We start from the raw sequence: 13,725 nt of genomic DNA, 5'->3' as shown, positions 1-13,725 counted from the left end.
GTAGGGGAGGCTCATCCAATTCCACCCACCCACCCCCACCCCCACCCCCTCCCCCCCTCCCCCCGCGTCGACATATGGCCACTTTTGCTCCCTCGCCGGTGACCACAAAGCCTAGCTAGCGCGACATGTGTTTCTTCAGCGGCAAAGGCTAGACCAAGTTCAACCCCGGCGCGAGCTCTTCCTGCGCGCTGCCGCCGCCACCTCCTCAACGCGGCCCGCCAGCACGGGAGAGAGAGCGCTTGTACATACTAGCGCACCAGGCGCGGTGGCACTGAGTACCGCCAGCCCCTCCGGTACCCAGACGTCAACCTCCCACATGGTTGGCATCTGGACCCACACTACATTCCGGTGCTGGCGTTGCCCTGGTCGGCGCGGACGCACGCGGAGGAAGTGCGTCGCGCCGCGAGCTGCTGGCGCCGGAGCAGCGGCGGTTCCCAGCATACGCACCGCACTGTCCCAACTAGGAGGCCTGGTTTGAGATGGAGCACGAGGAGGAGCGCCACCGCGGCGTCCAGCACAACCCCGATGTCCCATGCCGCCCCCGGAGGTCAAATCGGGAGAGGAGGAGGCGGCCTACCAGGCTGCGTTGGAGGCCGCCATGTAGCGCACCCTAGAGGAGAGCCGGCGCGAGGAGGAGGCGACTGCGTCAACCCCCCCCCCCCCCCCCCCCCCCCCCCCCCCCGCAACCACTGCCGACGTTCCTGCCCAAGCCGGAGGTCTACCAGTGGACAGGTCATCTCCGCGGGTGGGTCAGCGTGTCGCCCGTCTGGCTTGGGGCGACGCCGGAGCAGGAAGCCGCGTACCTTCTCCAACGATGGAGGGTAAAGGCGCTGCCGTACGAGAGCGCCAACGACGAGTGGTAGATGGAGCTGGAGCACAGCTTGGCACAAGAGACGGAGGAGGAGCACGCCCGTGCAGCAGCAGTGCAGCCGTTGCCCCCGCAGCCGGCGGGACAAACGGTGGGGCAGACGGCGGAGGAGGTGGCGCGTGCGGCATGGGAGACCGTTTTCCCCTGGGCTGGGCCGGCACAGACATTCATCGACCTCACCGGCCCGTGGGAGGAGAACAACGACGTCGACGCCTAGGGCAGCACGCTGACGGCGCAAGTTTTTTTTAGTTTTTTTAAGTTTTATTAATGTTTAAGTGGACTTTGGCTGACGGTTGACATGGCCATTTAATGTTAAAGTATGTTCATTTCAGCGGCGTGATTTCAAAACTTTTTTTTCTGGACGGTAGGAAAATTGGGTTTGTCACCCCTTGGGCATACCGACCGACCCAAACCAAAAAAGCAGATGTGCATCCGCTCGGCCGACCTAAATAAATAATAGGCAGACAAAACGCGTGTCTCTTTGGGTCGTCGAGTTGGAATTGCCATTATTAGATGTTATAAACTTGCTTTCCTACTAATGCATTATAGTGCTGACCTTTATCTGCTTGGCCATGTCTTGGGACAGGCACCCCGCGCCTTCCGATCTAGTACAACACATTGTTCACGATCGTTTCGATGATACAGTACAATAGATTTCATGAATCACTATTTTGTGATATATACGCATCTTAATCATAATTGATTCCCATTGACTGGTATACATATATGTCTCAGATATCACGCCAATTCACAATTAAAGTGTTTCCGGAAACAACCTTGCCACACCACCTATAAAACCGTAGACCCGTGTTTAACCCCTCCCTCATCGGTCAAGCAAGGTACTCCAGGATACATCGTCAAGTACATACCACCACATCAACATCATATTTTCTGCCTTCGTAACCTAAAAAGATGAGGACTAGTCAGATTATGTTTGTCGCGCTCGCCCTCCTGCTGCTTTCTTCAGGCATGTGCCTCGATCCGTTGGCATCCATCCGTTTTCTTCAGTGTCCTGCATTTCCGTAACATTTTAGAACTATACTGATGAGTCAAACTCTCTCTTTTTTGGAGATCCTCAGGTGGCATGCCGGCGAAGGTCTCGGCGGGGTTGGCAGGCACGGCTTGTGATTCGTATGTTCTGAATCCAGGCGAGCAGTGCGATCCGGCCAAGTGCCAGAAGGACTGCGAGAAGACGGTCCACGGAGGCGTCGGCAGCTGCTTCTATCCTCCTCCCCCTTATTACAACAGAGGATGTGCTTGCCAGTACTGCCCGCCTACCCTACCCAGGAAATTGAACCACATGAACTAGCTAGCGTAAGCTAGATCTCGACACGTCGAACAATGTCCTTGCGTCGGTGAAGATAATAAGGACAGCAGCCGATGGAATGGTGTGGTGTTTGCATCGCGCTTTTACCGTCTAATCTCTTTAATAAGCTACCAATTTTAGAGCAATATTTTTGAAGGAAGTGTGGAGCAGTATACGAGCTATCATGTACAAATAAATGAGAAATAAAGTCAGGGATCGAGGTGTCCCAAAAGCTAGAGTATCTATCTAGTGCTATATGAGTTTTTTTTTCCTAACCCATCTGCTACTGCATTTGCTTCGCGATAACAATGAGTGTACGTGACTTTAGCAAAATTTAACGCAAGCTCTTTTTCTTTTGCAAAATTTATCACAAGCTCGTCACGATTCATAATGGTTGCTACTTCCGGTCCTTGATATTTGTCTAGATGTTGTATAGACTCAAAAAAAAAAAAACGGCAAAGCTACCTCCGGTCCTTGATATTCATCCAGATGATGTGTTGACGGTCACTTTGTTGATGCTAAAATAATAGTGCAACGATGATTGTTGTTGGTTCATGAGAGGTGAGTTGATGCTCCCTTTGTTGATGCTAAACTACATGGGTACTATTTGGTTTTTTTGTTTCTGTTCTTTTGTTTTCGGTTTTAGGTTTTTCAGTTTTGGTTTATTTGGTTCCCACTTTTTTTGTTTCAGTTTTTTTGAATAAAAGGTTTGCCCAAATCTAGTAAAACAAGATGTAATTTCGAAGATTTTGACGCAAGAAATGTAACTGTAAAAATGGTTTGTGATTCAGATGCATGGTTCAAGAGATGAAACATTTTGAAAAAATCTCTACTCTTATAAAAAAAAACCGAGTTGGTGATGATGGTCTGTCTGTCATTTTGTAATATAGACCGTCCGATCTATATCTGACGGATAGAAAGTAAACTATGACAATTTTATAAAAGATACCTGCGCCTCTCTCCATATTTACAGATAGGGCCTTGCCTCGTTCATCCTTATCTCCCACACCTCATTGTTGAGAAATTAAAAAAGAAAGTCTCTGGAACAATCTAGCATGGGCCGCTGCCGCCTGCCGGCGCCGTCCATCCCCATGCCTCCGCCTGGTATGACCATCAGTCACCACCACGCCCCACTCCTCCTCACCTTATATTTCATCTTTCTCGAGATATCATTTTTTCGATAAAATTCTCAAGATTCTTGAGATATCATTTAGTTTTTACACATGGGATTATTTTGCATGGGTCAATCATAGCAGGTGTTTTGTAAAAAAAATGCATTTTGATGTTCCGTGCAATGCACGATCATCTTGCTAGTAATTGCACAAAAAAGCTAAGGTTATAAGAAGTGTCACACATGCAATGAACCACTTGTCACAAATAGAGGAGGGGAATTTCCTATATGCCGCTCAATGCACTGTATAGTCGACCCTTCACATAGAGCCGAGTGCACTGGGCTAGCCCATTTTAACAGCGAGCGAAACGAGCGCTAAATCAAGTTTTTTCGTCCTTTTTTGTTTTCTTCATGGTTTTTTTCTTCTTCTTTTCTTTTTCCCTTTTCCATAAATTGAAAAAGTTCAAAAGATGCTCAGAATTTCAAAGCTTGCTCAAAACTTCAAAACAAATGTTTGGCATTGCAAAATTTTGTTAATGTTTTTGGATATTTGTTTGTGCTTTTTGAAATGTTTAAAAATTCAATTAATTATTTTTGTTTAAAAAACACGTTTTGAAAAGTTGTTCATATTTTCAAAATCTCACAATTTTCAATAATGTTTGACTATTCAAAAAATACTCGGAATTTCAAAATTTTGTTCATGTTTTTCAAAATTTGTTCACTTTTCTCAAAATTAAAAGTTGTTCACGTTGTTCTAAAAATATTTGGTTTTCACACATTTTGTGCCTTTTAAAAACTGTTCACAATTTCAAAGAAATGTTTGAAATTTTTAAAAAGAGGTTTGGACCGTCTACTGCATGTAGTTCTTAAATTTTCACGCTGTTGATTAACCACTTACACTTCTCAGCCCTAGTGGCTAAGGACACTCGTTCACCAATGGGAGGTAAGTAGTTTTATTCCTTGTACGGGCACATACGTCTTGAGTCTTTTTCGCTCACTACAACGCCCGAGCTATGTGTGTGTGTCACGAGTGTATTTGAACGCAAAATGTGTTAAATAAGAGCTCTGGGGAGGAGGTGAGAGTGATCTTTACAAAGAAACTTTTAATTAGTGATTACGCCGAATGAATAGGCGATGAAGGATTTTTTTTTTTTAGCGAAAGTAGCTATATTGAACATCAAGAATGTTTACAAGGATTACATCGGAATCATAAGGGTTGCCTGACTAAATATGTCTACTGTGGGTAAGGGAGACACCAAGCCTAGCTAGCTAGTCCATGTGCTTTAAAGTTTGAAGCTCTCAATTCATGCTGAGAGACACATGAAGAAAAAAAATATTTGCGGTCTCTTTGATTTCTCTAATGATGCAACCATAATTCCCTCCTGCACCTTCATGGATATGGTTGACGAGGCAACATGTAGATGCTGTATACCCAGATCCTGCACCATGCCATTTTTTTTAGAGGAACTCGCCAAGCTTTTTATTCCAACGCAATGTTCATAGGTACAACTGTTGGGTCATGAGAAGTTCCCAACCACACATGTCTACCTAATTGCAGGTTACAAGAGAACTTGGCGAGCTTATGAGCCTCAAAGTTATAGTTTCTACGCTCATGAATGAAATTACAAAACTGAAAACCACTCTTACGCGCTATTATTTCATGTACTATAGCAGCATGGGGTCCTCCCGTCCCCTTGTTGATGTCGTCAATCACTCCCTGACTGTCACACGCCACCGTGATCTTATGCAGATTAAGATCCTCTGCAAGTGATAGAGCTTCCCTGCAGGCGAATGTCTCGAGCATCACTGGGTCGGTCACACCGGGATACACCATCGCTGAGGACCCAAGGTAAATTCCTTGACTGTCTCTACATATTGCCGAAACTGCTCCTCCTCTTCTGTGGCGAGCGACCGCACTATCAACATTCATCTTCATACAGTCTTGGGGCGGCGCGAGCCATCTTTCCTCCGTGGGTCGGGGAGATCGGCCGACTCCAGAAGACCGCACAGTCGGCTTCTGTAGATGTTGCAGCTCATGTAAGTAGGAGTCCACAAAGGCGATGGTTTGTACCGGGCTCTGAAATATTGCCTCATGGATTGCTTTCCGCTGAACATACCAAACTGACCATAATGTTACCACCATTCTTGTGAATAGGTCATGGCTTAGTGTAGCATGCATCTCGAACATCCAGTGCTTGGCGTTTGTTTCTTCATTGAAAGTCATCTGCGCCACAAGTTGATCGTCTGAGAGAGCCCAAATACAGCGTGACATGGTACATGAAAGGAGCGCATGTCTCCATGAGTCCTCGCAGCCGCACAGGGGACATGCATCTTGGACGACCATGTTTCGCTTGCGTAGAACATCCGTGGTTGGAAGCGAATGCCTTGCTAGCCTCCACATGAACACTTTCACTTTGGATGGCACTGTCAAGTTCCAAAGTGATGTCCAGGATTTTCCTTCAGCTTGTTCGTTGGATGTCCCACTCCTTCCCTCGAGCCAACTCTCTTGCTGAAGTTTTGTTTTGATCATAAATTTATATGCCGAGCTCATCGAAAATCTGCCTTTGCTGTCCGGTGCCCACGCCCAGAAATCTTCAGTGTTTCTAGTACATACCGGAATCCACAAAATCGCCTCTGCATCAATGGGTAAAAATATAGAGCGAACCAGCCCCACACTCCAGGAAGCATTGGCTGGCTGTAACAGGTCTGAAATCCTCTCGGGAGGATTTGGAATGAGCGAGGTTATTGGCCTTGGCGTTGTTTCTTTGGGGATCCAGTTATCATGCCAAATACTTGTGCTTTGGCCATTGCCGATCCTGCGTATTAAACCTTACTTGAGCATATCCCGACCATCAAGAATAACTCTCCATATCTGGGACGGCCGAGTACCAAGTTCAGCCTCCAGAATTGAACCTTGTGGAAAATATGAGGCCTTAAGGATTCTTGCACTAAGCGTTGAGGGTTCTTGCAGCAACCTCCATGCTTGCCGTGCCAACAATGCAAGATTGAATAATTCCAAGTCCCTAAATCCGAGACCCCCTAGGTATTTAGGCCGTGTCATCACCTCCCATGAGACCCAAGCTGGTTTTCGTTCCCCTTGCTTGCATCCCCACCAAAACTTGCGTATAATTGACTTGATGTGATCCCACAAACCACGTGGGAGTTTGAAACAAGACATTGAGTATACCGGGATAGATTGAGCTACTGATTTTATGAGAACCTCCTTACCTCCCGTTGACAGACACTTGCTCACCCATCCCTTTACTTTATCCCACACCCGATCACTCAAATACTTGAAAGTGCCTTTTTTCGAATGCCCAACATCTGTCGGCATCCCTAAGTATCTGTCGCTCAAAGACTCATTAGGCACTTGAAGATAACCCTTGATTGCATCCTTCACAATTTGTGGGTTTTTCTTACTAAAGAATATAGATGACTTTTCCTTGTTAATTCTCTGCCCTGAGGCCATACAATATGTATCCAACAGGTTTAATACCTTCTCGGCTCCATTCATACTTGCCCTGAAGAACAGCAGGCTATCATCCGCGAATAAAAGATGGTTCACCTCCGGTGCCGTCGGTGCCACCTTAATGCCGCAAAGTTGGGATGACTGATTGTGTGAGTTTAATAGGCATGAAAGGCCCTCTGCTGCCAACAAGAAAAGATATGGAGAGATGGGATCTCCTTGACGGATTCCACGTGTGGGATTGAATTCTTCTAACTTGCTTCCATTAAACATTACTGAGAAGGAAACTGAGCTCACCATGTTCATGATTACTGAAACCCAAGGTGCTGCAAAACCCAGTTTCTCCATAATTGCTTTAAGATACCCCCATTCCACTCTATCATAAGCCTTCATCATATCGAGCTTGAGAGCACAAAAATTGTTATCCTTGGATCTGTTTCGCTTCATGAAGTGCAAACACTCGTAAGCTAAGATTATATTGTCCATAATGAGCCTTCCTGGAACAAAGGCCGACTGCTCTTCTGATATGATCTCTGGCAAGATAACCTTGAGACGGTTTGCAAGAACTTTCGAAGCAATTTTGTAGAACACATTACATAAAGCTATGGGACGAAATTGAGACAACATAGTAGGATTTGATACCTTGGGTATAAGGACCAGCATAGTATCATTCAAACAGGCCGGGCTCTCCTTCCCTCGAACGATGCCCAGAACTGCCTTAGATACCACTGTACCACAAACATCCCAGTGTCGCTGAATGAAGTGCGCTGGGAAGCCATCCGGACCAGGGGCCTTGGTGGGAAACATTTGAAAGAGCATTGTTTTAACTTCCTTCTCATCGCATGGTGCAAGTAGCTGCTCATTCATGGCGGCTGTAACCTTCACTGGAACATGTTGTAGCACTTCGTCCACGCCTTGAACTCCTTCTGAGGTGTACAGGAGCTTATAATAATCCCGTGCTAGCTGCTTCATCTATGTCACATCTTTGGTAACCTGACCATCCGGTTTTTGAGGAGCCTTGATCAAATTTTTCCGTCTGCGCATGGACGCCCGAAGGTGGAAGAAGTGGGTATTGTGATCTCCCTCCGATAGCCATTGCACTCTGGACCGCTGTCTCCACATGAGTTCTTCCCGCAGATATAGCTCGATCAGCCTATCATTGATCTTGACCTCTACCTGACTTGGTCCAGATCTGTTCGGGCTGCCATGCAGCCTTTCTAGCTCCTTTTTTAGCGTTCGGATTTCACCTCGAACACTGCCGAATGTTGCTTTGCTCCAGTCTCCTAGATTTCCTGCAAGTGGTTCTAGTTTAGCTCGGACTTCCTCAACTGTCAGTTCGTGACCATTCGGCTGCCAAGCAGCTCGGACAGTCTCCTTTAGGTCTGCATGAGTTTCCCACATAGTTTCATAACGGAACTGTCTAGTTCCTTTATCTTGCTTAGCCACCAGCTGCACCAAGATGGGTGAGTGGTCTGACGTCGCTGCCATCAGGTGTTGCACCAAAGCCAGCGGAAATTGCTCACACCAATCCGCCGTGGCAAGTGCTCTATCGAGTCGAACCCTTGTGAAAGTGCCTCCTGCAACTTTCTTTTCATAGGTCCAACTTGTTCCATTAAAACCTAGTTCCATCAAGCCGCAGATATCAACCACGTCTCTGAACCCCTGGACTTGTGACCGGCTTCTGCTGCCAATTCCAACATGCTCATCATGCCTTAACACTTCATTAAAATCACCTAGGCAAATCCAGGGTAGAGTTTCAGTAGTTGCTAGATTTTTCATGGTGTCCCATATATTGTGGCGAAGATGAGTCTGCGCCTCGCCGTAAAAACATGTCATTCTCCACGGGGCACCTCCAAGATCAGAAATTTTAGCATCTATGTGGTATCTCGAATAACCCAAATTCTCCACTTTTATTTCATTATTCCAAAACATAACCAAACCTCCACTTCTACCAGTGGGGTCAACACCAAAAGAACAATCGAAACCTATAGTACTAGCTAACTTTTCAGCTTGAGCTCTACTTATTTGAGTCTCTACAATGCATAGTACTTTAGGGGCAAACTTTAACGCGAGTTCTCGCAGCTCTTGAACTGTCCGGGCATTGCCTAACCCGCGACAGTTCCAGCAAAGAAGATTCATTGGGCCCGGCGGTCCTCTGTCGAGGAGGCCGCCAAACGCCCATCAAACCTTTTACACCACCGGCTGCTTTCTTCACACTCCCTGAGCTGTTTTTCTCTTGAGCTGCTTTGTCTGGTAATAAGCTTGTCTTGGGCCTCTTCAGATCCTGCTTGGGTGGCGGGCTAGTAACAGCACCCCCCTTTGGTCTTCTCAACAAGCACAAGCTCCATGCCCGTCGATGCTGACGGGGTGACCACCTCCACAGAGCCACGTTTCCTGCTGGGATCGACCACTTCCATATGAGCATCCCCTTCCCTCATGCTAGCCATATCATCAGCTCGGTTTTCATCCTTGTTCTGGTTCTGCTGCCTCTTCTGATTATTATTATGATTGTTACGGCGCCTCGTAGCCCAAGCAGTTGTGGCTGGTGCCCGGAGGTTTTTGTATATTAGTGCTCAAGGAGGGTGGACTCCATCACCATGTTCTTTGAACTCACGACCCATCATCCCACACACCTGGCACCAGTGCGGCAGTCGCTCGTACTTAACCGCAAAGATCTCGCGCTCTCCTGCACAGACTATGGAAGTTGCTTTCTTCAGAGGATTACGCACATCCAGGCGCACTCTCACACGATAAAAGTTCCCCTCAAAATCAAAGGATGAGGGTTCAGAATCAACAAACTCGCCGAGCTTCGAAGCCAGAGCCTTGACTTTACCATGATAAGCAATGGGAAGGTCGATAATCCGAGCCCATATATCGAACTTGAATAGTTCAATAGTAGTCGGCTTGGTGTAACCATCATACGGTGTTATTATCACCGGATTGCCTCTGAAGTGCCAGGGGCCTCCTTGGGTTACCGTCTCCCAATCCCCTAGGCAGTTAAACTGCATGATAAAGAAATTGTCCTCTAGGGTTTTGATCTTTACTGTCCTTGCCAGATCCCAAGCCGACCTCATATTGCGGAAAAACCAGTACGTGCTGAAGCCCTTATCCATGTGCACCCTGACCAAGATCATCCATCGGAGATCATCTGCTGGTGGCGCATCATCTTCTTCAAATATCACATCGTCCAGATCATCTTCTCCCAACGCCAACTCCTTCATGAGATCATCAATCTTTCACTTGGCCTTGTCTCCCAACGCCGAAGAACTCCCCTTGTTCGCCATGGTCACAGCTCGAGATCGATCTTGATGCGGAAACTCCGTAGACTCCTCTCGTCCCCTACTCCGTCCAAGGCCGAGAACATCACAGGCTGTTCCTGAAAGCCCGAGAGGGAGGGTCAGAGGCGGAGGTAAGCCCCGGGAATTGAAGATTTTTCTCAACGTCGGCGACGAGAGGAGAGATAACCCTAGCTAGAGGGAAAAAACCACCGATAAAAAACCCCCCGTCCCCCCCCCCCCCCCCGCACCATGCCAGGGGTTTCTTTCGGTTGTAGCAGCTTATTGGGCCTGCATGGGCCATTATCTAACACCGTACTTCTCCGGCTTGTTTCTCAAAAAAAAAAGTCACTTGTGCTTCACAGCTCGGTCTCACCTCTCTCACTTCAAAACCATGAAATTTTTCGTCTCAGTACCTCACCAAAATCTCTAAATATAAAAGAACAGCAACGCGCGCGAGCACCGGGACAAAGGCCAACAAACGACACGCGCCCAATTAATTTGGGATCACATTGATTGCACGATACACTAATCAGTTGTCATGCATGCAAACTGCGGGACCTTGTTGATGCTAGATCGGTCGGTGAGGTCCTGCATTGCATGCATGCATGCAGCTGCTTCGCTGTGCGTACAGCCGCGCCCACGAAACTGCGGGACCTTGTTGATGCTTCTAGCTAGCTCGATCGGGGTACTTTGCTGATTACTGCAAGGAGTAGGGCAACCACTTATGGTCCAAGCGCTAAACTAAATAATACTAGTTGCATGTGTGTGATTACTGACCAGCATCACCAACCACATCCTCAGAATTCCTTCCAGCTAGGTGCCCTAGTGGCATGTTTTGTTTGGCTGTTCGGGTCAGAAAGAGCCGCGCGCACAGGTTTGCGTCTGTGTGTACTGCTGTCGCAGTTGCACACACACTGCTAGATCTCAAAATCAAACCTAAAAGTTACTGTCAACTGAAGCTTTCTTTCACCCGTACGTTCGAGTTCGACCTGTCAGTGTAAAGAGTGTAAACAGCACATGCTTTGCCAGAAATAAGAGCATCTCCAACAGGTGTTGCAAAAGACGCGCCCGCACGATAAAATTTGGGTTTAGCGCGCGCCGGCTGGTTCCGCGCGCTTCAGCGGTGGCGGGAAGTTATCGCGCGCGGCAATAGTTTGCGCGCGCGCGGGAGAAAGCGGCACGCGGCGCGGTAGATTTGACGCGCCGCTTCGCGCGCGCCTATAAAATGCCACGCGCACAGACACAGCCACGCGCCCTCCGCTCGCAACCTCGCCGCTTCGCCGCTTTCCGCGCCACCACCGCGCCACCATGCCGCCGCGCCGCCGGGGTTCGTCGGGCTACCGCGGCGTCCGCGAGCGCCCCAACGGCTGGTACTCCGCCGAGATCCGGTCCGGCGACGTCCGGCTCGGCCTCGGGTCGTTCCGGAGCGCGTACGAGGCGGCCCGCGCGTACGACGCGGCGGCGTGGCGGTTGGATAGGCCCCGGACGCAGATGAACTTCCGGGACGTCTTCACGCGCGAGCAGGCGCAGCGCGTCGCCCCTCCGCTGCGTCTCATCACCGACATGGACCGTGCCGACCACGCTCGGCGCTGTCGCCGCCTCCTCATCGCCGAGGAGGACGAGCGAGCCATGACGGAGTGGCGCCGTCGCCACCCGGAAGACGTCGCCGACGAGCGTGCCTATTGGGCGGAGAGGACGGCAAGGCGCCGCGCGGAGCGGTCGGACCGGCGTCGGCGGAAGGCATTGGCGAATGCGCAGTGCGACATCGTTTCAGCAGGTGGGAGGTCGATCTTCATGTCAGACGATGAACGTTGGGACGACATTTGGCTCGATACCTCAGACAACACCGACGAGGATGATGATGGTGATGATGGTGGTAGCGATTTGGAGTAGTTTCTATCTAGTACGCCGTAGTAGTTTCTATCTAGTTGCACCGTAGTTCTATCTATCTATGTTTTCGAACTATCTATCTAGTTGCACCGATATAAAATACCTTTGTATCGTTTTTTATCTATGCAATTTATCTTTATTTTTTATCTATGCAATTTATTTTTATTTTTATGCTTTCGAAAATGTTGTCGCGCGCGCTGCATTTTAGCGCGGCTGCTGGAGCCAGCGCTGCGCGCCGTGTCAAATCAGGCGATGCGCGCGCGGCAAATCTGTTTTTTGCACGCGGCGCGTCCGGCGCATGTTGAAGATGCTCTAAGCACACAGGCAAACAAGGTGCACGTCTGAACCCTGAAAACCTCGAATATGCCGGCCGGTTGCCTTTCCATCCATCACCTGCTGCGACTGCGATCTGGACGTAATTTGCCTTCTCGATCGGGACCGTGATCCGTCATTTTCCCCGGAGAGTGGGACGAGAGTGAGTCGACAGCGATCCGCCATTACCCCCGGCGCGTACCTTTTGCTCTCCCCACCACCTGCGTGGACTCTTGCGACGTCGCCGTTTGCACACGCGGTTCCTCCAAGTCCAGACGACGCCCTGCGAGCCAAGCAAGACCAGTAGCTCTCATGCCCAAAAGAAAACATGTGCTGCTCGGCGAGCCACGACGACAGCGGCGTCGCAGCAGCTTCTCCGTTCCCCGTACCTCTCCGACGCTACGTCCACCGCGGCCGATGGCGCCACCGCCACGCAAACGGCGTGTACCACCACGGCGAGGTCGACCTCGGACGGCAACGGAACACGGGTCCGAGAGAGACAACCCTGAAATGCCACACTAATGGCGCCAGTGGCGTAGACCAGTCTGCTGATTGCTATGGATCGATGGATGCGGCCGTTCCTTTTGGCTTTGAATTTTCCCTCCCGTCTTTGGCAAAAAAAAGCTGGCGCGACAAATCTGCGCCACTGCTCGCGAGAGTGACCGGGGCTAGCAACTGGGGCTTGGATGCCCCTAGACCTAGACTGACGCATCGGCGTCGGGCTACAGGGGAATACATGTGTGAGGGATCAAGTCAAGTGTGTGTTACTGATGAACCAACAGATTAGATCGATGGTCCAATCTGGCCATTAGTGGCGTGGTTGGAGCAGAGCCATCGCACCAGCAGTGACATGTCCGTGTCTGGATGCGTCGACCCATCCATCCATGTCATACGGATCACTGGCACTGGCAGCCAATCAAACTGGCCTGGATCGTTCGTTAGTTGGCAATCAAATTCGTCTTAGCAAAGGTTTCCAAAGGCGCATCAATCAATTTAAGCTGCATCGATCTAATCTAACGACGATGCATGAATAGCTGTAGCACTCGTGCATTATTGTTTGGCCTGGCCCGGCCGACCATGTTCTCCGGGGAGGAAGCTTGCGGGCATTAGCTGAGGTGTCGCTATCTGAAACGATTCGGTGGGTCGGCAATGGCGATTCAAGAACATGGTCACGAGTGCTAGAAACAGTTCTGCTATACATACGACATTTTCACATCGGAAACACATACCATTGCTGTTGCATGTGCTTTCGTCCAATCAACCAACTCCACTGGGAAAAGAAAACGAATGAAGCATGCTATCTAGTGTTGACACACCATATCGTATGTACGAATATCGTGTGCAAAGCAATCCACGGTCTTATACCGGATCAATACTTCATGACAGGGCATGATATATGGTCGGAGACGCGTCCATAATTGCATATGCATGGTGTGGTCGTATGGTATCTAGATTGGCTGTGTTTAGCCATTCTCCCATCTCGGGTCACCAAAT

General features: G+C 49.1%; 1 protein-coding gene across 1 annotated transcript; it reads left to right on the top strand.

Moving 5' to 3' along the window:
• The first annotated feature begins 11,337 nt into the window (after nucleotides 1-11,337).
• On the top strand, nucleotides 11,338-11,922 carry LOC125516908 (dehydration-responsive element-binding protein 2C-like). The gene has a single exon (XM_048682174.1). It carries the CDS (start codon nucleotides 11,338-11,340, stop codon nucleotides 11,920-11,922), a length of 585 nt encoding a protein of 194 aa, XP_048538131.1.
• Nucleotides 11,923-13,725: the final 1,803 nt, after the last annotated feature.

The sequence above is a fragment of the Triticum urartu genome, chromosome 6, assembly GCF_003073215.2.
Source record: "Triticum urartu cultivar G1812 chromosome 6, Tu2.1, whole genome shotgun sequence".
Taxonomy (NCBI): domain Eukaryota; kingdom Viridiplantae; phylum Streptophyta; class Magnoliopsida; order Poales; family Poaceae; genus Triticum; species Triticum urartu.
This window is presented reverse-complemented; position numbering and strand designations above follow the sequence as displayed.

What these genes read in the sequence shown, in the direction of transcription:
- LOC125516908 (XM_048682174.1), top strand. Translation starts at nt 11,338, where the DNA reads ATGCCGCCGCGCCGCCGGGGTTCGTCGGGCTACCGCGGCGTCCGCGAG.